At 61.3% G+C, this 26,779-nt stretch overlaps 2 protein-coding genes across 3 annotated transcripts in view; both read right to left on the bottom strand.

The window, feature by feature from the left end:
* The window catches only part of OSBPL2 (oxysterol binding protein like 2), a 322,355-nt gene that overhangs the window by 81,836 nt on the left and 213,740 nt on the right, over window positions 1-26,779 (bottom strand). The gene's annotated exons all lie outside the window — the stretch shown is intronic.
* SS18L1 (SS18L1 subunit of BAF chromatin remodeling complex) lies at window positions 550-26,773 on the bottom strand. Of its 2 annotated transcripts, none has more exons than XM_059407353.1 (11): window positions 26,631-26,773; window positions 17,502-17,578; window positions 16,843-16,927; window positions 15,386-15,530; window positions 14,642-14,839; window positions 13,719-13,883; window positions 13,287-13,391; window positions 12,389-12,481; window positions 5,707-5,826; window positions 3,270-3,432; window positions 550-2,786 (listed from the first exon to the last, which is right to left on the bottom strand). In XM_059407353.1, exons 1-10 carry the CDS (start codon window positions 26,697-26,699, stop codon window positions 3,275-3,277), a joined length of 1,215 nt encoding a protein of 404 aa, XP_059263336.1. In that variant the 5' UTR covers window positions 26,700-26,773; the 3' UTR covers window positions 550-2,786; window positions 3,270-3,274. The 2 variants fall into 2 exon arrangements, with proteins under 2 accessions (XP_059263336.1, XP_059263337.1); XM_059407354.1 differs by having other exon boundaries at window positions 3,305-3,432.

The raw sequence follows: 26,779 nt of genomic DNA, 5'->3' as shown, positions 1-26,779 counted from the left end.
CGGACACACACGCGCCTTCAGACACTCGCCCCACGACGGCCCCTCGGACGCCAGCCCGCTGCCCTCCCGCTCAGGCGCCGCAATGTTGGGCTGAACCCGAAGCACGGAAACTCCCTGCTTAGGGCGGCTCTGAAGGACCCGTTTATTCATCCCTTACACCGGTCACAGGCAGGTGACGGGCGCCCAGCTGACCGCGAACGTGCCGCGCTCACAAGGAGGACGGACCTGCCCTGCCCCGTGAGCGGGCGTGAAGGGCGAGCCCCACCGACGGCGCGGGGCGGCCGCGGCGCTGCGGCTCAGGCGACCCGGGCCGGGGTCGCGAGCCCTGGGGGTCCCAGTCGGCGGCGGCCGGGCAGGGCTCTGCGGCCGCTGCGAGTCGGCCCTTGGGGACACCGAGGGTCCCGCCCGCGACCTGCTGGGGGCCAGGGGCATCGCGGGGCGGAGCACCACACGCAGTCTCCTGTGCACGTCTGGGGACGCCGCGCCGACAGCGAAGCGCCACGGGCCGCGCCGCAGACTCCCGGGGCCGAGCCTTCGCAGACACGTCACGGAGGAGAAGACAGTGCGTTTAATGAGAAGATCGGCGGGCGCCACTCGCCACAATGTTACATACAAGTGGGCAACACATTAAATAAACCTTCTGTTATTGATCATTAAATATATTAATACCAAAAATCATGTATAAATTAGGAAATAAATGTACAAACTATTTCACAAAGTGCTTTTTAAAATATATACACAACATTCAAGAAATTCTTAATGTAAGACATTTCAGATCGAAGTTCTGGGATAAGTTCAAGTGTCCTTTCCTTTCAAGAAGTATCAATACCGCACTTAAAACACCACACACACACACAAAAGGCATAGTCGCAGATTGGCAAGGAATGAAACTAAAACGACGCTCCCAGTCATCTAGAATGTTGGACATTTTCAGTCCCCGACTGAGTTTGCAGATCAGTTCTATGAAAACTGCCAAGAAAGATCAGAACGAAAGCGAGGGAGACACCTCCCTAAACGAAACTGCTAATGTCTGTGTCATTTAGCAATGAAGAACTCTCAGTTCACTGATTTAACATAAATACATATTTTTCAGCCCTTACCAGTGTCAAGAGTTTTTAGAACCCATAGGCCTCTAAGATGAACACTCCCAGCCCAGCATGTGTGGTTCTATCCCCACAGAAGAGGGGAAAAGCCCAGAATAGGAGCGGTACTCATCTGGGCAGTCTTTAATCTGTACCTCGGTTCTGCATCTGTAAAATGGGAGCAGTAATTGCCTCCATATTTCCCAGTGTTGACTGTCAGGATTCATTCAAGCAACAAAACAAAAGAGAAACAACATAAAATACCTTGTAAACTGTAAACCATTCAACAGCTCTGGATAAATAATTACTTTACACTTTCAAAACATTTCTGAAACTTACCGATTCAAAAAATCATCTTCAGTAGACCTGATATGCCAAGAATTGTTTTTGTTTTTTCTTTAAATTTTCTCGGTTGTTCTTAGCAGTATGTCAGCATTTATCCAAAGATGTTTTTAAAGTATGCACGTGGGTATTACGGTCCAGGTAAAAGCTGCCAGAATGTCTATATTACTAATCAGTGAATTACTGGGTTTTTCCTTTGACTATGCTTGCGCAAGTGAGCTGTCTTTACCATTTGTATAGAATTTAAGTGGGATTTAATGTCCTAGGAATGTAAAATTTACTCAAATTTCCCCATATAAAACCCTTCCTTTTCGTTAGGAAGAACACAATAAAATTTGTGGGGTTCTTTTTAAAAATAAGATCTGAATTTCAGATATCTATAAAAGAAAAAGGGACGCTTGCTTGGAGATCTGCACAAGTAGGTCCTAAAAGAAATAATATAAAACAAACAACTTGCCAACTGTTTGGGAAGTTTGGTATAAATATTTTACCAGTTTAGAGTTGGGCATATCAAATATTCAAATCCTAGAAACGACCATCAGAGAAACAAGGGCCAATGCCGGTCATTTCAGAGAACTGCCCTGTCTTTCCTTCAGAAACGACCCTCGTTCCTTCCCTGGGTTAGGCTAATTGTATGTTTATTTGGAATATACTCATTGATCCCTCTTCACTTTTTAGTACAAAAACAGGACATTTTGGATAAACACAATTGGCAAGAGACACAGGTAGCGTGTGAGCACAGAAGCTCTGGGAAAGATTGTTCACAGCCAAACAAAGCATATTTATCCTTTTCAGTGAGTAACAGAAACTGACCCAAAACATAGAAGATGCCCCCTGCATCGAGGCACGGGAAGAGGTGGCCATCCAGGGGCTGTAGCGTGTGTCCAGCTGTGGTGTAGCCGGTGAGAGACAAGTTTACAACCCACATTACGACAAGTGTGTGAGGGGTCAGACCCGAGGCCCGCTTATGTGAACACGTGGACTGTGGCATCCTGTCGCTGTGCCCCATTCCTGGGCACGGAACGCTGATGACAAAAGGATCCCTAACGCTAGCTAGAAACATCAAGGAGGGGAGACAAAAAGGAGACAACCTCTCCATTGTACGGACATACAATACTATACACAGCACCAGATATGTCACACCACCGAAGCGCTGTCTCTCGCCCGCGGTGCACGCTCGGCATCACACCCAGCATGAAATGTGCACGCGTCACATGCAGACGCTGCGTGGGGCGGAAGGGCGACCGAGGGGTCATGGCTCATCAGAACTGCCACTGGCCCGACCATCCCCGGAGGGACATGCCACCGCAAGGCTCTAACAAGAGTGCTCGTTCCTTACTGCTGGTAATTCCCATACTGGCCCTGCAAGAGACCAAAACACATGTTACACTTCCCGAGTCACGAGTCAAAGTGGCAGCGAGGACACCCCGCGGCCCCCCCCCCCCCCCCCCCCGCAAACCTGGGATTAGGGCCGGAAGGAGGAATGAAAACCAAGCAAGCCAACAGCTCTCTGCCTAGAGCTTGGGGCAAGGCAGTCGCTGGCTCTCTGAAAGCCACCGTCCAAGCCTGTGGCTAAGGACTGAAACCAGGTCAGTGAGGCTCCTCACCAGCTTCCCCCAGTAAGCACCGCCCGCCCCCCGCCACGGTGCCAGGGGCCAGCAGCAGGGCTGGATGCGAACTTGGGCTCGGGCTCTGAGGCCAGAGCCACTCAGCCAGCCACGTCTGACCCAGGTGTGTGTACGTGCAAAGGTGATTTCTCAGACCCTCGCGGGCCCAGAGAATTCTAGACGGGAGCTGGGCAGCCAATTCGCTTCACGCGTTATTCCGCGCGATCATGAGTGAAACCTTCGTCATGTCTCCACGGACGCGCCGGGTCTTGCCTGCTCATAGCCGTAAGGCCGCTGCTGCTGGGCGGACGGGCCCGTCTGGGATGCCCTGTAGCTTCCGTACTGCTGGCCTTGTCCTTGCTGGTAGCCGGAGTACTGCGAGGCGGCTCCCTGGGCCGGCCCTGAGGGCGCATACCGGCACCGTGAGAACGAGGCGGCACGCGCCCTGACCCGCGGGGGCACCTGAAGCCCCAGCCCGCTCCTCCTCAACCCACAGTCCCCCCAGCATGAGGGCACTGAGCGTGGGAGCAAGGCTGCTGGCGGGCCCCCTGCGGCCCGGCTGGGCTCACGGGCTTCCTGGCAGTGGCGAGTCCACCCTGGTGGTCGCTGCAAACCCGCCCGTTAAGTACCACCGCAGCTGCTGCTCGTGGGCATTCCCGGGGAAACTCAGGTGAAGCCTTTAGAAAGAACTAATAAAGGCCAAGTAATTGCTCAAAAGATGCTATTTAATGAGTCATGGTTGCAACAGGTTGGACAAGAACCTGAAACTGCGGCTCCCCTTCCCCGTAACGCGCGGCCGGCACCGGTGAGCCCAGGAAGACACCTCACGCAGGGGGCCTTGCCTGCCACCTTATTTTTCCAGAGCCTCCAGGGTGGTCCCGAGGTGTGGAGGCAGAGCCCCACCGCCCGCATGAGCTCCTGCAGCAGGGCCCGCGGCTCCGGAAGGAACGGGGCCCAGCTCTGCGCAGGCCGGAGCAGGGAGGCTCCTGTTCACGTCTCGCCCGGACACGTCAGGGGGACGCGTGCGTGTTCTAGGAGCGCTCCCGGAACTCCCTCTTTTGACGAACTAATCACCTACTCTTCAGGTCATAACAACGGCTTCCGGCACGTATTCTGAATGTTAACCACATGCCCGGTCATCACGTGGTGGCAACAGTAGGCAGCTGTCCGGTGACGGCAGCAGCTAGAAGTACAACTCCCCTCCCCCTCCTGCCCGCCCCCAGCACCCCGGGTTCCGGGGATCGCAGCCCGTGTGCATCTTGGGGGCGGGTTAGCACGGGGAGAGCCTCTTGCAGTTGGGGCTCTCGGCAGACCGACCCAAAGGCTGGGGGCCGGAGCAACTGTTTCAGGTGGATCTGCCTGGGGAGGACGAGGCCCACAGAAGACCGGGCAGATGTGCAGGCAACTGTCCGGGCAGGACGGCCCTCAGTGAGACAGAGCCTGCACTCCACTGATCTCCAGTGGACGGGGTTCTTCCCTTGTTACTACTGTAGCCCGAGAAGCTCCCTCTGTCCACTTCTCTGTCCCATGGGCCCGGAGAACAATATTTTTTGGCAGGCTCCACAGCAGAGCCCATGAAGGCCCGCTGGCCCTCGGACACTTTAGGGAAGCCTCACAGGGTGAATAAAAGCCAGCGAGCGGGTGTGTGCTTCTAGAAGCTGCCGCCACGCTAACCCATACATGGGCTGTCTCAGGTGACCGTGTGGCTCAGAAAATGCCCACCTGACCGCGGCCCCTGATCCCTAGCGCTGTTCTCCCATCGGAGGACCCAGAGCACCTGTGAGACATGTTGCTTCTAGGGCTAGAGCACCGAGAGTGCCGTGGTCCCAGAGAACAAGGAGATGCTCAGCTCAAAAACAAAAGGATGGGAGCACGTCAAAGGGCCTGCAGGACCCCGGGTCCCTAAAGGCGAAGCTGAACGATCTGAATCAAACAGAGAAATCTAGGACCTAAGCCGCTGTGTAAACTGAATGCAAAGAATACATATTGATAAATGCTTAATAACTCATCATTCATTAATTACTCTGCCTTACAGAGAAATTCCAATTCTTCCTTCCAGAGCGCGGGTTGGGGTCAGTGGCTTGGTTCCAAAGATCAGGGAAGGTAGAGGACGAAGGGACAACTTGATGGCGGGGGACCAGGGAGCGGGGTCGGCGTCGGAGGCCAGTCATGCTGACATGGGATGAGAAGAACTGGCCCCCCGTGAGGTCTTTCCAAAGCCCACGGCCCAGTCTCATCCTGAGGAAAACCTCAGACAAGCCCAACCCGAGGATGTCCTACAAAACACCTGCCCCGTCTTGCTGACGACCGCCAAGGTCCAGAAGGACAAGGATTTCCCAGGTCCGGTCCCAGCCCAGGGGAGCCTAAGGAGACGTGAGACTCAGTGCCAAGGGGGATCCCAGATGGGTCCCGCGACAGAGGAGGACAGTCAGGCACACGAGTGAGAGCTGAATGAACTGTGCGCTCAGTCCCTGGCAGCGTGCCGGCGGGAGCTGCTGAGCTGTGACGGGGGCACCGCGGTCGGGCGAGGCGGACAGCAGGGCACCTCTCTGCACTAGCTGCACAGCTTTGCAGGAAATCCAAAACTCTTCTGAAGGAAGCAGACTAAGCGTCCACTGCGCCAGCGGCAGCGCGGCCGTGTGTGGGGGCCTGCACAGGGAGGCGCCCCCTCTTACCGTAGCCTTGCTGCTGCCCGGGGTAGGTCTGCTGGTTGGAGTACTGCTGCTGGTACCCTGCCTGCGGCTGGGCTGCGCCCTGCTGGTACCCCGCCGGCTGCTGGCCGTACTGCGAGTTTCCTGCGGGGGGGAGGAGACACACAGTGCGTTTCTGGGCGCGGAGGCATTCCTCCCGCCACTCACGACGCGGAGCCCTTGGAAAAGCCCCGGACCAGCTCAACTGCTTCAAGATCTTCTTTTCACAATGATTCGAATGTGGAGGTACAGCCGAAGTGACACCGTTAACACAATTTAAAGCTAATACAAGTGTTTTGGGTTGAACTGTGTCCCCCCCCCAGAAAAGTACGCTGAAGCCCACGTCACGTACCTGTGCACATGCTTTAGCAAAGGCTCTCCGCAGATGCGAACAGGTCAGGGCCTGCTGCATTGACTAGAATGGGCTGCTTATTGCAAGAGGGCACCCGGACAGGGACCCGGGGACAAAGCCCCAAGACAGCCAAAGCGGAGAACGAAGTAAGCCAAGGACACCAGGACTGCTGGAGCCTGTCGGAAGCTGGGAGAGGGTCTGGGGCGGACCCTCCAGTTGAGCCCCCAGAGGGACTAACCCTGCTGCACTTGGATCTCGGCCCTTGGGCTTCCAGAACTAAGAGAGTGATTTCTGCTGAGCTCAGCGGCCCCGTCTGCAGCACCTCGCCACACAGCCCTCAGCGCCAGGACAGCCGGGCAGCAGGCCTGCCGCAGCAGCTCGGGAGGAAGCACGTTTCAGCCTCTGATCAACCACGGTTTTGCTTGCGTAAAGATCCCAGTAACAGAACCTGTAGACAGCTAAAAATGGGCCCCTGAGGACAGAGCTAAAAGGCACAGTGCGGTGTGGGAGCGGAAACAGACACACCCCGACGGTCCTGGACTGAGATGCGTAGAGCGCAGTGACCCCCAGGGTGTTCTCCACGCACGCCTCGTGGTGTTGACTCCTGCAGGGTTATTCGTTGGAGAGAGGCCGGCAGGTCAGCCAGTGAGAAATACCGTCTCACCAGTAAGGAAAATACAGAACGTGACTGCAGGCCACCGTGCATCCCAAGCAGGTGACAGGTACCCCGCACGCTTCCCTTAGCACCATGAGATAAGCACAAGCGCGCGCCCACTGTACAGATGGGGACTGAGGCGCACCGCCCGGCGGCGCAGAAGCCGGCACTCAGACCCGGGAGCCGGCAGTCCGGGAGGGCCCAGGAACTCCAGAAGGGGAACACAGGGACGTTCCAGTCCATGGCTGATGGACATGCTGAGGTGAGCAGTGGCTACCAGGACACTCCTTGGAGACCGCTTACTGTAAGTTCACGTGAGGCAGATATTTTCCTCTACAGGTTCTGAAAGTTTAACCTTTACACCCAACATGGGGCTCGAAGTCATGGACCCAAGATCAAGAGCCACATGTTCCAGTGACTGAACCAGTCCGGTGTCCCCACAACACCTTATTTTTAAAAATCCAGCCAGTCAGCATCTGTGCCCAAAGCCCCATCTGGAAGAAAGCCCACGGCAGGAAGCGCGGCTGAGGAAAGCCGTTCCTGAGCGGGCAGCACGAACGACCGGTAAACCTGCCTGCAAACATCTGGACGCAGGTCGCAGGGGCCGCCGTTCCAGAGCACCGTGGCAGTGACATCCCACTCACGGTTTTCAAAACACCTTCGCGAAAAGACCAATTAAAGTCTAGTGTCGTTTTCTTTGGAATAGCCTTTACTCTGTCTTCAATTTGTAATAAGTCCTGTCCCCAATTCATGCAAACCCACTTCTCTAGAAGGAGGGGCGGGGAGGGGACAAGGGGCCGTCACTTGACTGCAACACCCCACAGCAGATGACTGGCCGGCCCAGAAAGGACACAGCAGCCCCCTTCTCTGGGGGGGATCCATTGCAGACCCCGTGGACCCCAGAAGCCGAGGGCAGGGCCACGCCCACACACACCGTGCGCTCCCCTCTGCACGCACACACCCGCGGTCAGGTGTCAGTGATGAACAGGGCACAGCCAGGGAGTGTCAGGAACCACGGACGCCACAAGACAGCCTTCACTATGTGCAGTGACCAAAGTTGTGCAAATGTGGCCTCTGGCTCTGGAAACGCCTTCTGGTCCTGGGCTCACCCTCCGGTGTTGATGGAATGATGTGACCCAAGCAACGGGGGTGGGGGACGAGCGGGAGGGAGCATCTGACCCCTCTGACCTGCGTCGGGGAAGAGAACTACTATAGTTGGCTATTTTTTTCTTTTAAATCAAAACATGTCCTGGGGCGCCTGGGTGGCTCAGTGGGTTAAGCCTCTGCCTTTGGCTCAGGTCATGATCTCAGGGTCCTGGGATCGCTTTAAACAAACACACAAACCAGATCCTGGAGACGTCGTCTTTAAGCAGCAGCCTTCCTGAGAGCCGTCGCCGTAGAGGTTTGCACACCCCATGGGGACTCGAACTGCAGCCACGAGGAACAGCAGATGCTCTGATTCCAGGGCGCGCCCTTCCTGCTGACCCTGCAGGGGTACGTGGAGTCCCAGCCACAGGTCCCATAAAGGAGATGGAACTGCGTCTCCAGTTGCTCCCTGCCTTGGGAGGCCCCGAGCTCTGAGGGACTCCTTCCTTCCAGCCGGTGCGGTCCCGGCGGGGCGCTGCGGCCCCCGGGTGTGGTGCGCAGCCAGCGGACCTGCACGGCCGAGTTGCAGAGCAGTTCTCCGGGGCCTCCGAGGGTCGGTCACTCTGCGTACTCTCAGCTTTACACACCCTTCCGCTCTTTTCACGGTAACCGATTCAGGAGCTCAGTCACGTGCACCTAGCCGACGGCCTGGCACACAGCAGGTACACAACAGATGGGAGCGGGTGCCACGGAGAACCTCGGCTCCGCTCCCACGCACCATGGAAGATCTTCCCTTCCGCGGAGCCGAGCCCCATGGCCAGGGGCCCGCTTGAGGAGCGTGAGCACAAAGGAGCCACCAGACTCAGCCGCCACCGGGAGCTACAGCCCAGTGACCCACTGATGCGTTTGATAAAACTACTTCTAGAAACAAGGCTGTGCCTTGGGGACACCACGGGCTATCCCGAAGCAGCCGCCGTCCCCACTGGTCTGGACGTTTACTGACAGGGGGCACGCCGGTCTCTGGGGCAAGACCCTGGGGACCCCGAGGACAGCGCTGTGACCACGGGGCTCGGGGTGTGGATGAGTCTGGATGGCCAAAAGGTCAGGCCACTTTGTCATTTCCAGTGACAACCAGTAACGTTTATCGTTTCTAAATTTAGCTTCTGCACAGGCGGATACGTTCATGTGACGGAAACGTAAAAGCGAATGTGGCCCCCCTTCAAGAGTTTCAGGGACAAAGGCCACCTCCAGCCCTGCCGGCTCCCCAGCCCCGTCCCCCACCCACAGCCATGGTCTCACACAGGAAGTGGCTCCCCTGACACCCTCCTCCTCGACACCTGGCCTGAGCACATGGCCCAGCCCAGAAGAATCTGCCACGGCAGCCCACAGGGAGTTCCGTGTCTTTTAACAGACTCGGTGTCTGGGGCACGGCACAGGTGACACGGGCTCCTTCCAGGCTTTGCTGTGGCAAACCTCGCAGCCAGGAAGTACAGCAGGATGCCCAAGCTGCCGTGGGTTGCTTGGCAGGACCCCTCTTGGCGAGCGGTGTCTGCCTGGCTCAGTCGGCCCCTTGACCTCTTACTCCGCCCGGCCTGGCCTACGGCAACCTGGCCCCTTCCCGGCGCCGGCCCCTGCAGGCCAGCGGCCTCTCCTTCTGTGGGACCTCACAAGGTCCCTGTCAGATGCCGCCTCCTGTGAAGACCCCAGCACCAGCCCCCTGTGCTCCACAAACCCCCTCATCCCGTGGTGGGACCAGCGGCTTTACAGGAAACATTTTTACTGGGGCTTTGGTCCACCCCCTCATTGCTTCCACTCGAAACCCTCCACCCTCCACGGGGTCACAGGCCACTTGGGCACAACGGTCTTCTCAAAGCACGACACCAGCCACCTCGCGACAAGGCCTGGCAATGCTGCCCACCGTGGGGAGACCTGACCTCGTTCGACGAGTACGTGGAGTCCCAGCCACAGGTCCCATTAACGAGATGGAACAAAACGCTTCCAGATTCAGGAGGAAGCCGTGCCATCTGCCATGCTTGCCTCCGAAGAGCTAAGTGTTCCCGCAAATTTTCCGTCAGTTACGGAAGGCAAGAACACGGAACCCAGAAACAAAGGAATAAAAATGTGCACTTCCAAGTTCAAAAGGCTGAGTGCACGTCCGAGGCTTGTCTTTGGGGAAGTCATTTCTGCCTCGGACCCTCACCTGAATAAAGCAGTGGTAAGCCGAGGCCCCCTGCGGGCGGGGAAGGCGGCGCACGGGCATCCGGGGACAGAGGGCAGGGCTGGCAGGGGTGTGTTTGCAGGGAGATGCTCCGGGCGGCTCACCTCCTCCCGGCAGGCTGGGACCCAGAAGCGCGGATACCCGAGCGCACCCAATCTACCCGATCAGCCTGTGGTCCCTTGAACCTCCTGTACTCACGCCAGTGACCCCGGCTGTCCGTCACAGCCAGGCACCTGCAAAGCTGCCATGGGCCAGGGTCCCATCTTGGGGGCAGCCCAAGGTGAGGGGAGGGAGGCACACAGAGAGAACACTCGCTGAGGCCTGTCTTCCCCAGGGGCAGCGGACGTGGAAAGCAGCTGAGGTTCAACTGGAGAGGAAGAGCATTTGGGGCACCTGTGTGGATGGGGGAAGGGCCAAGGTGGTCCCCGGTGGGACCTTAGGGTGGTCGTTAACAGAAGGCAAGGCCAAGGGCAGTTGTGGTGACTGAGAAGGCACAAGGAAAGCGTTACCTGTTCACCACGAAGGGCCAACACTTAACCAGTTCCTAAAAATAATAAGGAACATCGAGTCCCGCATGAATAATTTTACTTTGAGGCGGTTGGGATGTTTCAGTTCTCTGGTTCTATACCCACCATCGGGTTCCAAATTCAGCCAGGGGTGGCAGCCAGGTCATTGCAGCAGCTTTGAGAACAGGAGGGGCCGACGTGGGCTGCTGCTGGGGTCGGGGGGGAAGACCCGGCTCGCCGGGTGACTGTGCTGGGCACGCGCCGTCTCGGGGTCTCGGAGCCAAACTCCCCAGGAAAAGAAGGCTGGGTCTGAGCCGTGTCCCTGAGCGGCACCAAATGTGTGGACGTGGGAAGCCGCTGCAGGGGAACACTCATAACTGACCCCAGCACAGCCTTCTGGGTGATTCTCCTGTAGTCTCCAGATGCCCTATGACCTCCTAGCATTGTAAGTAAAAAACCAATCTGCGTGTGGAAAACTGTACGGCAGTTCTTTAAACAACTAAACACAGAATCACCGTATGACCCATAATTCTCTTCTGGATGTAAATGCAAAATAAAAAACGGAAGCCAGGACTCGGAAGAGAGCTTTGCACACCCACGTTCAGTGTTCCCAACAGCCAGGAGACAGAGGCAACCTGGAGGTGTCTGTCGACAGCTGAGCGGATGCGCGCACTCTGGTGCAGCCCCGCAACAGAAAACAACTCAGCCTGACACCTGCTACGGCACGCACAACCGAGGGGAGCTCCTGCTCCGCGAGCCGGGCCAGTCAGCATGGCAAATACCGCAGGGTCCCACGGACGTTAAGGACCCAGACTCATCATGTGCAGATGGTGGCGTGGTGGGCACCTGGGGTGGGAAACGGGGAGCCAGGGTCTGACGGGGCCAGAAGATCACTCTGGGAAGAGGTGCAAGTCCGGGAGACGGACGGCGGTGACTGCGCGGTGTGAATGGGCTTCCTGCCACTCGGGCACGCTCAGAAACGCCCCCAGCGGTAACGTGTATTTTTAGCATAATTCTTTTAAAAAGCCACCAAAAACATCTGGATTCCCAAGCTGCCTGTTTCACGTTTATTGCTTTTCCTTCCTCCAGGGCCCTGCTGCCAACCCTCACCCTGTCCCTACTTTGGACACCCGGACCAGGAAGCCGGGGCCAAGCCCGCTGCGCCCCGCTGCCTGGGACTTTAAGGTTTTTTCCTCTCTTGGGGTCTCCCAAGGGCGGGGGAAGTACCTTCGCTGTTTGGGAGCCCCGCTGAGAAGCAAAGGTGCAGGTTTCTTCCCAGTTGTGTGTGGGGACCTCACGCTGGAGGCCGGATGTCGGGCGGGCGGAGTATTCCCGGCAGGGGCCGGGCACGAGCTAGTCACTGGCTTTCTGCTGACGAAGCCGGTTCTCTCACCACTGCCTGCCTCACCTCACCTCACCTCACCTCACCTCCACCAGAAAGCCCCCGGGGCAGCTCCACTGAGGAAGGCTGGTGGGGGCTGGGGGCTGCCGCAGGCTTTACCACGCCAGCAGATGTCCGAAGAAGTGGCCGGGCAGGACCAAAGAGGCCTCACGCTCCAAAGGCCCTGCCCGGCTGGCTCGGGGCCGGGTGGGGGCTGAACCTTCCCACTGAGTCTGGAACTCTGGAGGGGATTCGACGGAGCTCACGGGCCCCAAGCGGCTCAGCCGGGCCCGACGGTGGAGTCTGGGCCCTGCCACCCCCACGCGGCCAGTCAAGCCCCCTCCACCTCCCTGCGACGTGAACGGGGACGCGCCACCTGCATGTGCAGCCTCGGCAGGCGACTCGGCCCCGGAGGCCCCCCCGCCGGCTGCGTCCACGCGCCTGACGGCGAGCTGTGTGCGCTGCTTACCGCCCTCGTAGTAGTGCTGTGTGGACTCCTCAAAGGACCGGTCGTAGCTCTGCTCCGTGTAGGACGACTGCTGGTAGGCGTAGTCGCCATGCCCTGCGGCAGACAGAGGCCACATGCCGTCAGCGAAGGCCCGGGCAGCCGGGAACCGAACGGGCAGCGCTGCTGGCTCACGAGCATCCGGTGCGGACCTGCATCCGCTCTCCCTGCAGAAAGCCCAGGAAGGGGCTTCCGACCGCCACCCTGCGTGTGGGCTGGGCGTGAGGACCCGCGGAGCACGGTGTATAAAGGAGAGAGGGTGTGTCAGCACCTGCCTTGCGAGGAGCTCTGCCAGCACTGCCACCGGGCCGCGGGCTCCTGGGGGCACCCGCTGGGGTGCACCCTGCACCCTCAGGAGGCCTCTGTCACCGTTCCCTGGCGGGGGCGCTGCTACCCCCTACCTCCTATGTGCTCCCTGCCTGGTGTCGTCCTCCTCCCCAAATGCCCCCCGCCCTCTAGGACCACTCTGAAAGCCACCTCCAAGCCTGGGACTGTCGAGGAGCGACTGACAGGTGAGCACGGGATGAAAGCAGCAGACGCGGCTCAGCGGCGCCGCCCTCCTGCAGGCATCTCACGAGAACACTGGTGTCCCTCTTAGGAAACTGTCTCGTGCACCTGTTCATCCCAGCCGTAACCCCTACTGCGTCTTGGGGAAGGCGATGAGGGGCCTTGAATCTGTGAGTAGCTATGGCCTGAGACCAGCCCTGCCCACCCTCATCCCGAAACACACTTGGCAAGGGGCCTGTGGGGGCTCTGCTGGCAGAAGTTGGGGCGACGCGTCCAAACAGGAGTGACCAGAGAGCAGCAGCTGGGAGCCGCTGAGGTGGCCGGTGTCAAGGCACAGCGTGGGTGTGGGCCTCACCATCGGGATAGTACTGCTGGCTCATGGGCTCCGAGGCGGCCTGGCTGTGGCCGTACTGCTCACCACCGTAGTACTCCTCCTGGCCCAGGTACTGCTGGGACGACCCTGGGGGTGGACAGCACGTGGGGCGACTTTAACTCAGAACACTCACATCACAAGATAACCCCCACCCCCCGCCGCCTGGGTATTCTCCCCCACGTCCAGACCCGGGTACCCGAGACTTGGAACTTATAAATACAAGCACCCCGCCCGACTCCAGCTCCTAGAGCAACTCAAGCCAGGTCCGCCTCTAGGAGCAGCACGGGCTCTCAACCTTCTACGCCCCGTGAGCCCCACACAGCTCCAGACCCCCCACCCCCTTGCTCGATGCTAAGGACCGTGCAGAGCCCCCCACCCCAGGTTCTTGGGGAGGAGGCGTGGTGTGGGCAGTACCTTGCTGGGAGGGCCGGTAGGGCGCCATGGGCCGCTGGCCCATCATGGTGCTGCCCTGTCCGCTCTGGCCCATCATGGCGATGGATGACTGGCCCTGGTAGTGCTGGCTGCCGCCCTGCGCCGAGTTGTAGTGGGACGAGGCTGCCTGCTGGTGCATCATGGACACTGGGCGACACGACAGACCCGAATAACCCCGAGAAGCTCCCTGGGAGGCACCCTGACCCCAACGAAGCCCTTCTCCTGGACCCAGACCTCAGCTCCCGGGCTGCCCCCACACACTGGAAAATCGCCAGTCCTGTCCTCCCGCACCCCCAAGGCTGCTCCCAGGGAGCCAGGCCTGTGTCCACCCGGGAGAACTGGGCCTCGAAGGCCCCTGGAGGGCGGTCTCTGCCCCCTGCCCTCCGGTGATGCCGCCTCTGCTCAGAACCTGCTGGGGCAGCACTGAGGAGAATCCTGTCAACAACAGCAGCCAGCAGGTGAAATCTATTTTAGTAAGATGTTTTATTTGACTCCATATACCCCAAATACTCTTACTTTCAGTATATAATTGATAGTAAAAATACACTAAGGAGATACTACACATTTTCCTTTTCCGTATTAAGCCTCTGAACCCTAGTGCCTGGCGTTCTGGGACATTTGCATTTGGGCCCGATGGTACCCAGTGCTCATGTCTGTGGCCTGCACCTGCCTACACTGCCCCCCATCCCAAGTGAGCCTGACTCTGTCCCCTGAGGAGGAGATGTGTCGCCCCTCGTCAGAGCCCTCCCCAGAGCTGCCACAGGAAACAGTGGAAACTCAGACCCCAGGGTCTCCCCCGCTTCAGAAGGGCCCCAGGACCCTGTGTGCAGTGTGCACACATTTCAGAGGGCCCCAGGGACCGTCCCAGGGTTGGGGGGGTGCCCCAGGGCTGAGCAGGGCAGTACCTGGGTTGGACTGCATGTTGATGTTGGCCCGTGACACGTAGTTGCCGATGGCACCCTGGCCCTGCAGGGGCACGCTCTGTGAGGTGGGTCCTGAGTGGCTGTAGCCGGGCCCCGAGCCATGGCCACTGCCGGACATACTCATGGAGGTGGTGGGCAGCGTGCTTTGGGCTGTCTGCTGCATGGACACGTGGTTTGGACCTGCCAGGAGCACAGGGAGGGCCTCAACCCCATGGAAGCCTGGCCTCGCTGCCAGACACCCAGAGTTCCTTCACGTGACCGCGGGGACAGAGACTAGCCCATGGCCAACAGCGACCGAATGAAGCGACGGTCAAGTGCTGAGCGAAGAAACAAGCAGGCGCGCTGACCGAGGAGAGGACCCGCTCGTTTGCTCTCGCAGGGACAGCTCCCAATGGCTAGTGACAGTTCCTGCTCCAAGAGAACCGTTCTGTTCTTGTTTGAAAAGATCCACGTGGAACCCCACATGTTGGATGTGGCTGTGATTTGACAGTATCGAAGCAGAGTAGAGGATCTGGAGTGCTGGATTCCCTCTGCAGGTGACCCCCCATGCTCGGGCGCCCGGGCACGGCAGCAGACCGGCAGCCAGGGCCTCAGGAGGAGGGAAGACCCCCGTGAGGCTCTGCAGGGCACGGGGCACCCTACTGAGACAGCGGTCACCCGGAAGCCTGCGCAGCTTCCGTGCTGCCGGGAGCCATCCCCAGCCCCGAAGGGCTCCGGGCTACTCACCGTTGCCGATCTGGCCCTGCATGAGGGAGGACGGAGGCAGGCCCGTTCCAACAGCATCGCTGAGGCTGCCCTGGGAGTGCAGGCTCTGGCTGGAGCCGCTCTGGGACAGCGCTCCGGGGCCCAGGTTCATGTTCTGGGTTGGCGGCTGAGGGAGACAGGGAGGTAACAGGGACGCGGCTGACCCAGAAAATAAGCACCTGAAGCCCTCCAGGGCTCGGGCAGCTTGTGAGATCTACCTGTGCTTCACGGCCACCTGGCAAACGTCTACAACCCCCTGTGGCTCTCACATTGGATCAGCTGGATGGGAGATGGTGGATGACCTCAGGCCAAGGGCACGACACATTAAGCATTCTCGTGGGAACATTCAGAACTTAAATCAACACGTACTCAGAGATTCAAAGGTGGGCCCCCTTTCCTGGGGGATACAGCGAACCACCTCGTCAGCCCACCAGACTGCGCTGCCCTCACCTCACTCCACCCCCTCGGCTGGCCAGGATTCCGTGTGCCCCTCATCCACACCACCCCACGCCCCCGAGCCTTTGCACAGACCGCCTTGTGCCTTAGCCTTGGCATTCCCATTGCTCCTCCTCTCTGTGTGCCCTGCCTACTGCATGCCCCACTCTGACTGGCGTGGAGGGGGAATGGGACTGAGTGACCCCTGCACCCTCACTTCCCGGATCCAGACCAAACCGTAGCTCTGAAGCCTCAGACGCATGAGCTGCCTAGATCCAGCCAAGAAGACAAAGTTCCCAGCAGGATCTGCTGTGGCTTCTGGGGTGAGGAATCGCAATTTCATAGGCCAATCATGTTGGTTTAATGATTTTATCAGTAAAACACTTCCTGGCACTTATGATGTAACTCTCCAGGGGACCTGGGGACATCGAGAGATAAGCCATTCCCGGTGACAGGGTTGTCCTGGAACTCCCTGTGCATCACGGCCAGCATGGGCTGGGCCCTCCGAGGGCTGCGCCTTCTTGTCCCCAGTGCGGGAGGCGGCCACCACCGGACCTTGTCTTCACAGCAGTAATTTGATTTTGGGAACATGGGTTTTAAGAAGTCAGAAAAAAACCGTTTACACGGACATTTGCAGTGTCCCCGCACTGGGGACTGCGGTTTTGCTGAGGTCAGAGCTGTGCACGGTCCCGCCCCCCCCTCCAGCAGCTCATCCCGCAGCACTTCCTGTCCTCCCCGGTCCTGCCTCCCACCATGTCTAGGTTTGAAGCCTCGGGGTCACCTCACTTGGCTAAAGAGACTGAAATCACAATTCTGAACAGTCCACTTCAGAGCCTGCTCGCTGGCCACTCGACCCCTTCCCCCGTGCCTATCTGTGACTTGGTCACTGCAGGTGACGCGCTCAGACTTCCGCCCCCCCCCCCCCCGCCCCGGTTGCAGCCTGAAGCTTCGCCTGAGCGTGCTGGGCTAGGGCGGGCCCCCGGCCCCCGGCTGCGGGCACTCACGGCGGGGAGCAGGGACTGCATGTTCTGGTTGGAGTCTGCGATCGTGGCCAGGTAGACCAGGTTCCGGTGCAGGATCTGCTGGTACCTGCAGGTCAGGGGCACACGGTGAGGCAGAGGGGCCCGCAGGCCCATCGTAGCCAAGCCCCCGGGGGGACAGACCTCTGACACTGCCCGGGGACAGGACAGGTGAGAGAGCGAAAAGACCCCACAGTGGTGGCCAAGGAGGGGGGTGTCAGCAGGTCTGTTCAGAGAATGGTGGGGAGGTGGGCAGGAGGCACAAGACAGAGACTGAGGGAGACCAGGAAGAAATGCCAGAAAACAAGGCCTACTCCATCGGACCCTGACACCGGGCTGACTCGATACCTCTGCACCCCTGAAAAGGCTCCCCCAAACAGGCCGGGGGGATACGGGGAGAGCCCAGCGTGGCGGTGGCTCACGCATGTCGAACCTGTGCGGGGCTCGGACGGCTGGTGCTCGCGCTCCTACTCCGAATTCAGCCCTGGGGGTCACCTGGGGTCCTACCTGGAGAAGCTCACGGTCCCCTGGTGTGTCCACCAGCAGGCCTCTCTCCACCCACACTTGCGTCTCCCTCCAAACCCTCTGCCCTCCTTGGAGTGCCATTCTCTGAGGGGGACCGCTGTGGCCCGCCGGTCACTTACTGGGCGCACTCGGCCGTCTTGCCCTTGCTCTGGTAGTCCAGAATGCACTGGATCAGATGGTGGTTCTCATCCAGCATCTGCGGGGGAAGCACACGTAAGCACGGCCACACACGCGTCTGCGGTGCCCGGTCGACTCGGACGATAGGCCGCCTGAGGGAGGCGCTCCATCAGGTGCACGCCGGCGACAGTCACCAGCGTGCGGGTGTTCATAAGGGAGGCCTGGAACTCTGCCACGCCAGCCCGGCCAGCAGGACTGAACACATCCCACAGCCCGGGCCAAGCACAGCCTCCCACGTGCCAGGGTCCACCTTCCGCAAGCCCAGGGGCAGGCTCTGGGTCTTGCGCTCGGCAGAGGAAATCCCACAGTCCACGGGACCTGCCCTCTAGGACCCTTACCGCAGAGCATCCAGTCCGCCCGGCTAGGTTGGGCCTGGAGTGCGCGGGAGGGACGCAGGAGCCCCAACTTCCTGCCCGCAGGGCCCCACACCGCGGCCACACAAGCGGCGCCTCCCAGCCCCGCAGAGCATCACAAAGCCCAGTAAACACCAGCTCTTCGGGACTGACCTGTGGGGGGACACCCTAGGGACACCTAGGGACAGCCTAGGGACACCCTGGAAGTGGTGAGGGAAGAAGCACGGGGAGGTCCGACGGGAGCAGGGGAAGCACGGGAGGGCTGCACCGCCGGGGAGGGGGTACGACCAGGCAGCCTGCCCTGCCGACCGGGGTCTGGTGGGCACTAGGCACGGCCAGGGCAGGGGGCAGGGGCACGCCTGGTCGCGCACAGAAGATTCGGCTCATTCACCACCGGTGCTTGGACCCGGCTTCTGTCCTCGGTGAGGAGGGGCAAGGCTGGACCCAGAGCAAACGCTGCTTTCCACGAAAAGCTCTTTATTCAGACACCTGTGCTAAAGGAAACATCTAGGCCTTTGCCCCCAACAAACGGTGCCTGGTCACCACGGCGCAGGTTCTCCCGGGCAGGCACAGCTCTGTGGGCCCCTGAGCCAGGGGAGGGGCCCACCCACTTGCCACTGGCAGAAGGACACACACCCTCTCTCCCCGGGCACTGCCCTCGGACCTCAGAGTCCTGTCCTACGGAGCTTGGGGCCCAAGCCCGACCACGGAGGTGGGGGGCTGAGGGCAGAGGGCCCCCCTCCAAGGCCAAGTCTGCCGGGAGGCCCCATATGAGCCACCCCTGCCCCCAGCCTCTGGGACCCAGGACTCGGTCTCTCTTGCTCTAAGAGCTCTGTCCTCCCCGGCTGTGGGCGCGCACCCCCAGTTCCGTGACTTCCGCAGAGGCCAGGAGCCTGCCCAGGTGGGAGAGGCGGAGGGGCTCGGGGGGCTCAGGGCCCGGAAGGACCCAACCACTGGCGCCAAGGCTCTCCGTCCGGCCCCCGCCCCGGCTTTTGCGCCGCAGGCGGGGGACGAACCTGCCCCGGACGCTCCAGACACGTGGTGCCCAGGATGCGGCCCACGGCAGCGGCAGCCGTCGGCACGGTCCCCACGCTTCCTGGGGGCACGGGGACACGCTCGCCCCGAAGGGCGAGAAGAGGAAAAATCAAGGGACAGAGCACGATTGCCACGACGTCAGAAACACGCAGGACAGAAGGCCAGGCCAAGGCGGGTGAAGGGCGGCCCACTGGAGGCCCCGAGCTCCGACCCCGGCGCCGCCGGGGAGCAAGGCACAGGCCGCGGCTGCCCTCACGGCGCGGCTGAGACGGCGGCGTCCGCAGGTTCCGGAACTCGGGGCAGCAGCCGGGCTCCAGCGAGGAGACGGCCGCACTGGGCGCCCTGACGAGGCCCTGCTCCCCGCAGGAGGCACGCGAGTCCGTCCGAGGAAGGGCGGCCCCAGGGACGCCCCGGACGCCGCGGACCACGCCCACGCCCGAGCGTCCCCCCCCCAGCCGGGCCAGGGCTCCCGGGAAGCCGCCCGGAGCCGCCGGGGCCACGGGGCGCACCTGCGGGCCGCGCAGGCGGAGAACCGCCGAGGGCCGGTAACGTCCCCTGCAGCGAAGGAGACGGCGTCCGCCAGTGCGAGCCCCGAGCACAGCACGGACCCCACAGAACAGGGCCCGGGGCCGCTTCTGTACGGACTGGGGCAAAAAACCGCCAGTGGCGGCGCCTGGGGGGGCTCAGTGGGTTAAGCCTCTGCGGTGGGCGCAGATCACGGTCTCATGGTCTCTGGGTCCTGGGATCGAGTCCGGCTCTCTGCTCCGCGGGGAGCCCGCTTCCTCCCCTCTCTCTGCCTCCTCTCTGCTTACTGGTGACCTCTGTCTCTCAAATAAATCAATAAAATCTTAAAAAAAAAAAAAAAGAAGAGTAAAACCCACCAGTGAAAAGGCTAGAATACAAAACTAACGAAAACTCCTAGAAAACAGATTAAAAAGACTGAAATAGAAAACAGAAAAGATGACAAAATTAGAAAAACAATCCAAGTGGCAAGGAACTATTCTTCCCAAACTTCTGGAAAGAAAACACATGGAGAAATTTCATTCAAAAAATCGTTCAGTGTTTCTTCAGAACTAAAGGATGTGACTTTCCAGACTAGAACTTTCTCCCGGGGGCCAGTTTGCCAAAAACATTGAGGACAAAGAGAGATCCTAACAAAGAATGGACTGCGAAACCACGGCACTGAGTTCTTTCACACAAGCCAGAAATTGGTGAACCTGGAGGAGCAATGGCCTCATCCCGAGGGGAGGCTTCCTGAGGAAACATGACCAATCTCGAGGGGCACCTTCCTGAGGAGAAATGACTGATCCTGAGGGAAGACTTTCTGAGGAAAGGTAACAAATCCTGAGCTAGACTTCCCAAGGAGAAATTACCTGTCCTGAGGTGTGTTGTGTGTGTGTGGGGGGTCTTCCTGAAGAGATGGTCCATCCTGAGTGACACTTCCTGAGAAGGGATGACTCAATCTCAAGGGGAGGCTTCCTGAGGAGACATGACTGATCCTGAGCAAGACTTTCTAAGGAGGAATGACCCAATCCTGAGGGGAGCCTTTCTGAGGAGAGATGACCAATGCATCATGAGCAGGACTTCCTGAGGAGGGATGACCCAATCCAGAGGGGAGGCTTCCTGAGGAGAGAGAACCAATTCCGAGCCAAGACTTTCTGAGGAGAAATTACCTATCCTGACGGGGGTGTATGTGTGTGGGGGGTGTGGTGTGAGTTGAGACTTTATGAGAAGGGATGACCCAATCTCAAGAGAAGGCTTCCTGACAAGATAGCCAATCCTGAGCAAAACTTCCTAAGGAGAAATGACTGATCCTGAGGGGAGGCTTCCTGAGGCCACATGACTGATCCTGTGCAAGACTTTCTCAGGAGGGATGATCTGACCCTGAGGGGAGGCTCCTGAAGAGAAATGACTGACCCTGAAGGGAGGCTTCCTGAGGAGTCGTGATCCGGAGCAGGGCTTTGAGGCCAGATGACCTGATCCTGAGGAAAGGCTTCCTGAGGAGAGATAACCAAACCCGAGCAAGACTTCCTGAGGAGAAATTACCTATCCTAAGATGTGTGTGGGGGGGTGTCTTCCTGAAGAAAGATGACCAGTCCTGAGCGAGACTTTGTGAGGAGAGATGAACCCATCTCAAGAGAAGGCTTCCTGAGGAGATAGCCAATCATGAGCAAGACTTCCTGAGGAGAAATGAACTGATCCTCAGGGGAGACTTCCTGAGGAGGTATGACCGATCCTGAGCAAGACTTTCTGAGGAGGGATGACCTGATCCTGAGGGGAGGCTTCCTGATAAGACACGACCAATCCTCAGCAGGACCTTCTGAGGCAAGATGACCCAGGAGGTTTGCAATACTATCTGGAGGGGCCAGTGGTGAGGTCAACAGTGAGTTATGGCTGGTGAGTGGCGGTGAGATCCTTGTCTTGGTGTCTCTCTCCCATCTGATCTTCCCACCCAAAGCCATCAGGCTGAGACAGCCTCTGCTCCTTTGTGGACATATGCCTCCCTCACCGTGTGTACAGGTGGAGCAGGGTCTTCCTTCTGGCTATGATGGTCCTTTTCTACTCTGACGTTTTGTTGGAGATGATTCTGTATCAGCAAATAAGGTACCACCTCATGGCGCCCGAAGCTTCTAAGTTGCCTAACAATTCCACGTGAGATTCGCTCAGCCTCACACCTTCTGCTGCTACACAAAAGGGCCACAGTGCTCGCCGCCCACAACACGCGGTGGATGGACACTCGAGGGAAGCTCCTAGGAGCACCGTGCGGAGGGAGCGGGAGCGACCCTGGCCGAGCGGACGACAGCCGCGTGAGCACCACAGGCGGTGAATCAGCACTTGGCACTTCCGCCGCCTCTGCCAGCTCCGGTCCCGGGCAGCCACACGCCGCTCCTGGACCAGGGCCCCCCTCCACCCGCAGCCACCGGGGAGCGCACGAGAGCAAGCGGCGTCAGACTCCACTGAGGAAAGCCAGTGGGACCCAGCAACGGATGCGACGTGATGTGAATTCGGGGTACGGGTTTAAAAAAAAACCCAAGCGCACGTGCCAGGCGCTCTCGGGAGGAGCTGGCCCTGCCGTGTGGCTCCAGCTCTGTGTCCGACCCCCGCGGCCCATTTCCAAAAACTAAGGACACGGCAAAACGCACTTAACGTGACCGCGACAGCAAACGCGCTTTTGTCTTCCTGAGGGCACGCGCGAGTCGCTTCCCGTCTTCAGGGCTGCGAGCGCGCACGGATGCCGGTCACCGGCAGCAAGCCCGCTCGGCTTCGTGAGAGCTTCCGTGCGCAAGGGAGAGGCGCCTGTTCCCTCAAAGGCGCCCCGTTCGCACGCGTCTGGCCCAGGGCGCAGCGGCCCCGTGTTCTTGTCGGTACGACCCCGGACTCGCCCCCGTGACCTGCCATCCGGGAAGGCCCCTCACACCGTCTCAGATGACACGGGTAAATTCCGGTCAAGGGAGGCTGCCCAGCGCCTTCCTGGGCCCGTCGCCTGGCTCAGCCAGAAGCACAGCCTGTGAGGAACTCACAGCGTCACCCGTGTTACAGCCGAGGAAATGAGGCGCAGGAAGGCTAAGTGTGAAGACGATCGGAGTCCGGGAAGCTCCCCTGCGGCTCCGTGGGCTCCGTCCTCGCCCTCTACGCGGGGGCCTGCGGCTGCCCCGCTCCCAGCACCGCTGCGCGCTCAGGAACAGGAACCGCCTCGGAGCTGCGGTCTGAGTTACGGGACGGCTCTGTGCAGCAACATCTGGCAACTTCTCCCTGGAGCCTTCGGACTAGTCACGCTCACGGCGCCAGGCGGCCGTCAGGGCGCGCTCCGCGGGTCAGGCAGGAAGGACCGGCCCGACCCCCTCGCAGGTCCTGCAGGACGCGGGGCCATCGGGCCGAGCCCCCCGACTCCTGCCCCCGTGGGGCTGGGGAGCCCAGCGCCACCGGCCTCCGAGTCCCGAGCACACGGGGCAGGGGAACGGGTCGGGGCGGAGGGCCAGAGCCCCAGGGGTGCCCAGGGGGACCAGCCGTTAGCGTCCTGTGGCAAACCCCGGCTGCTGCCCGGCCGTCCGCCTCGAAGCTGCACACTCGGCGACGGCGAGGAAAAGCGACGCGCGCCCCGCACTTCCCTCAAATGCTTCCTCGGCCTGCGGGCCTGCGGGGCTCTGCGGGGCCGGGCAGCAGGCGGGGCGCAGCCTGTCTCCGGAGGGGCGCGCGGCGGGGGGGCTCGGCCGCCCCACGGGGCCACCCACCCCCGGCCTGTGCTCCCGCCCGCACCTCCGCCTCCTGTCCCTGCGGAGGGGACGACCGCTTCGGCGCTTCCCTTGACCCGGGCTCTGCTCCGGGGAGAAGGCTTTCCGTCCCAGCGGCCTCAGACCGTCGGTCAGCCAAGGCGGGGCTTGGCCTCCACGGGCCACCTGCAGTCGGGGGACAGGTCACTGCACTCTCCTTACCGAACCAGCCCGCGCTCATTAACACAAATTTCAGGTCTGAGGGAGCACACGGCAACCGCCCCCAGTCTCGGTGGCCACCCCTCCCCTCTGGGCCCCTGGAGGCCAACGGGGCCCCGGACTCAGAGCCCGGGCGGGGCACCTGCTCACGCGGCTCACCTTCCCACACTGGACCTGCACTGGCAACAGCCCCGGGGCCCAAACGTCTACCAGCTCCGTCCCGCTCCCGCAGAGCCCGCGTCCCCACCGCTCAGCCGGGCGCACGGAGAGACGGACACTGGCCACTCTCTAGCCAAGAAAACGGATTCAGAAAACCAGCACTAGCAGAAACGGATGACACTGACATTCACTAAGCAACCGCTGTGTGCCCCGCAACGAGGAGGGGTCTGCAGGCAGCCAAGTGCCGGTGCGCACGGCCCCCTCTGCTGTGCCCACGCCCAGCCCCACCGCCTGTGGACATGACCGCGACCCCAGCCCTCCCGTGCCTGCGAGCAGGGATTCCGGCGGCCCCAGCCAGAGGGAGCTGTGAGGGCGGATCCCGGCTTTCAGGCCACCTAGCCAGGGATGGGGACCCCTGGAGTCTGCTGGGACACACTGCCCATCTCCCCTTCAGGGACCCTGGCGAAGTCCCATTCCCTGTGGTTGGCAGAGAAGGGCGGTCCTGCCTACGCCTCCCACTGCAGCGCAGCCGTGTCGGTCACCACGGGAGAAGCGACGGCAGCACACAGGGCAGGCTCCGCCGCGCCGGCTGGCCCTCCCCGCCGTTCCCGGTTTGGTCCCATGACCTGCTCCATGCAGGCCACCAGTGCGACCACCCTTGATTCCTTCAATCTTTCATACGCTTCTCCACAGGCCATGTGTGAGACCACCTGCAACGCCCTCGATGTTCTAGATCCCTCCTACTCTTGCACCTTTGTTTTCCTAGTCTGGAGTTCTGCTGCCCCACCGTGTCCGGGGTTACACGGTGGTCCTCAAGGCATTGTGTTTCAGTGTTCGGCCCCAGTGTCCGCCAACACCGCCTTATCTGGAGATAATGATCCTTGCAGGTGAGATCAGACGGACAAAGAGTGGGCCCTAAGCCCTGTGACTGGCATCCTCGAGGGAAGAGGGGAATTTGACACAGAGACGAACGCCACGGGAAGACCAAGGCAGAGATGGGGGTGACACGTCTATATGCTGGTGGCACCAGGAACTCAGAGAGAAAAATATACAGCAGATCCCCCCCCCAAGAGCCCAGAAAGTCATCAACCCGCCAACACCTACATTCTGGATGATGTCCACAGTCCCCAGACTGTGAGAAATTACATTTCCGCTGTTTTGTTTTGTTTTTTTTTTAAAGATTTTATTTATTCATTTGACAGAGATCACAAGCAGGCAGAGAGAGAGGAGGAGGCAGGCTCCCCGCTGAGCAGAGAGCCCGATGCGGGGCTCGATCCCAGGACCCTGAGATCATGACCTGAGCCGAAGGCAGAGGCTTTAACCCACGGAGCCACCCGGGCGCCCTCCATTTCTGCTGTTTTAAAGCACTAAGTTTATGAGGACACCAGGGCAGCCCCCGAAAATACACACCTCTGGTTTCCCCGACATCTCCAGTGACGGAGGGTGGTTGCGCGCGCTCCCGTGCACCGGAGCCCTGGTGCACAGCGCCAGGCTAGACACAGACGAGGGATGACTCAGTGACTCGCAAAGGTCTGGGTGCTACGCTCGCCACCTTACTGCCGGGACAGGGTGAGGGAGGGGACACCTGACTGGACCTTCAAGGCTGAGGCGTAGTTTACCCGACAAAGTCCTGCTCAAATGTGCCCTAAGGTCAAGCTACTTCCCGGTACGCCGGACCACGCTGGCCCCAGAGGAGCCCGGCTTCTGTCAACCCTCCACGCGTGAGGGGAGGACGCGCGCCCCCGAGCGCCGCAGCCTGCCCCGCGGAGCCCCGGCTGCATCCAGGGGCTGCAGCCCAGCAAGGCCGGTCCGGGCCGGCTCACCCCGCCGGGGCACAGCGGCTGAGCGGCCAAGCCGGACCGAGCGACGGACAGCGCGCTTCCCTCTCGGACCGGCGTCTGGGAGCCGGGCCGCCGCGCGCCCTTCTGCTGCAGACCGGGGGGAGCGTTCGCGGGGCGAGGGCACAGCGCAAACAACGGAAGGGCCGTCGGGCCACAGGCAGCTGCGGACCCGGCCACCGCGCCCATGACGTCTGGGCTCCAAAAAGCCAAACTGCCAGGGGACCCCCTTGGACTTGGGGCCAAGCCGCCTCTGAGCCTCTGCGCAGCCGAGCGCGGGCGCCGGAGCCGTCTTGCCCCGGGAGCGCGCTGTCCGCGACGGTCTCCCCGCGAAGCACGAAGCGCCGCTGGGTCTCGGGCTCCTCGTCGGACAGGGCCGACGGTCACCGTCGCCAAGCATTACGCGAGCCTAAGACCTGGAAAGACCCTGGGCCGCGCCGGGCGCGCGAACAGAAAACCGCGCGCTTCTCCGTCCGCGCGTCGCGGCTGCGGGGCCGCCCTCCCGCTCACCGCCTGCGGCCGCACACCCGCGCCAGCCGGGCCCCGCGGGAAGGCGGACGAGAAGGTCCCCCGGTCCTGGCGGGGCCTGGAGGACGGGGCCCCTCGGGGGCTGCTAGCGGGGACCCGGGCGGACGCGGCCCCAAGAAGCCCGAGGGCGAAGGAGAAACCAGGGCGGCCGCCCGCGACGCAGGGGACTCTGGACGGGCACGGCTCGCGCCGCCTTCGTCCGCGAAGCGCCTTCGGAGGAGGAGCGCGAAAATGCAGGGCGCCGGGCCGCGAGCGTCAGGCCCCGGGGGGAGGCCCCGCCGCGACCCCCACTCCGCACGCGGGGACGCTGGAGAGCCGGCCGGGAAAGTTTCTGTCCGTGGAGGGGCCGCCGGGGGTCCGCTGCCGGCGCCGGACGCGCGCGGGAGGGCGGCGCAGCGCGGCCTGCGGGGCGACCCCGGGCTCCGCGCGCTCCGGGAGGGGCTCCGGGCCGCCGCCTCGGCGCCCCCCCCCCACGCCCCCGCGGGGGCCTCGCAGGCCCGGGCCCCGCGGCCGAGCGGCGGGCGGAGCGGGGTCGTCCCCCGCCACCCCCCACCCCTGCGCCCGGACTCCCCGCCGCCAGCCGGGCGGACCCCCGGCCCGGTCTCGCCCCCGCCGAGCGGGCGCGGGCGGCGGGGGGCTCGGCGGGGTCGCGGCGGTCGGCTGCGCCCCGGCTTTGTTCGCGCCCCGCGCCCGCCCCGCGCGCCCCGGCCCCGCGCGCCCCGGCCCACCTTCTGGATGGTCTGCTGCGTGACCTCCCCTTTGCCTCGCGGCCGGGCGGACGCGAAGGCCACCGACATGGTCGCGCGCGGGATCGGCCCGAGATCCTCGCGGCTTCTGCTCCGGCGGCGCTCGGCGGCCCCGGGCGCTCATTCTCCGC

The sequence above is a fragment of the Mustela nigripes genome, chromosome 7 (genome assembly GCF_022355385.1).
Source record: "Mustela nigripes isolate SB6536 chromosome 7, MUSNIG.SB6536, whole genome shotgun sequence".
In the NCBI taxonomy this organism is placed as follows: domain Eukaryota; kingdom Metazoa; phylum Chordata; class Mammalia; order Carnivora; family Mustelidae; genus Mustela; species Mustela nigripes.
Note: the sequence above shows the minus strand (reverse complement) of the source record. Positions and strands in the feature narration are given on the sequence as shown.

Excerpts from the sequence above, each read along its gene's own strand:
- SS18L1 (XM_059407353.1), bottom strand. The coding sequence starts at position 26,699 with ATGTCGGTGGCCTTCGCGTCCGCCCGGCCGCGAGGCAAAGGGGAGGTC. Across the intron at positions 17,579-26,630 it reads CGCAGCAGACCATCCAGAAG|ATGCTGGATGAGAACCACCA; the intron begins GTGGGCCGGGGC and ends CTTCCCCCGCAG. Across the intron at positions 16,928-17,501 it reads AAGACGGCCGAGTGCGCCCA|GTACCAGCAGATCCTGCACC; the intron begins GTAAGTGACCGG and ends CCTGACCTGCAG.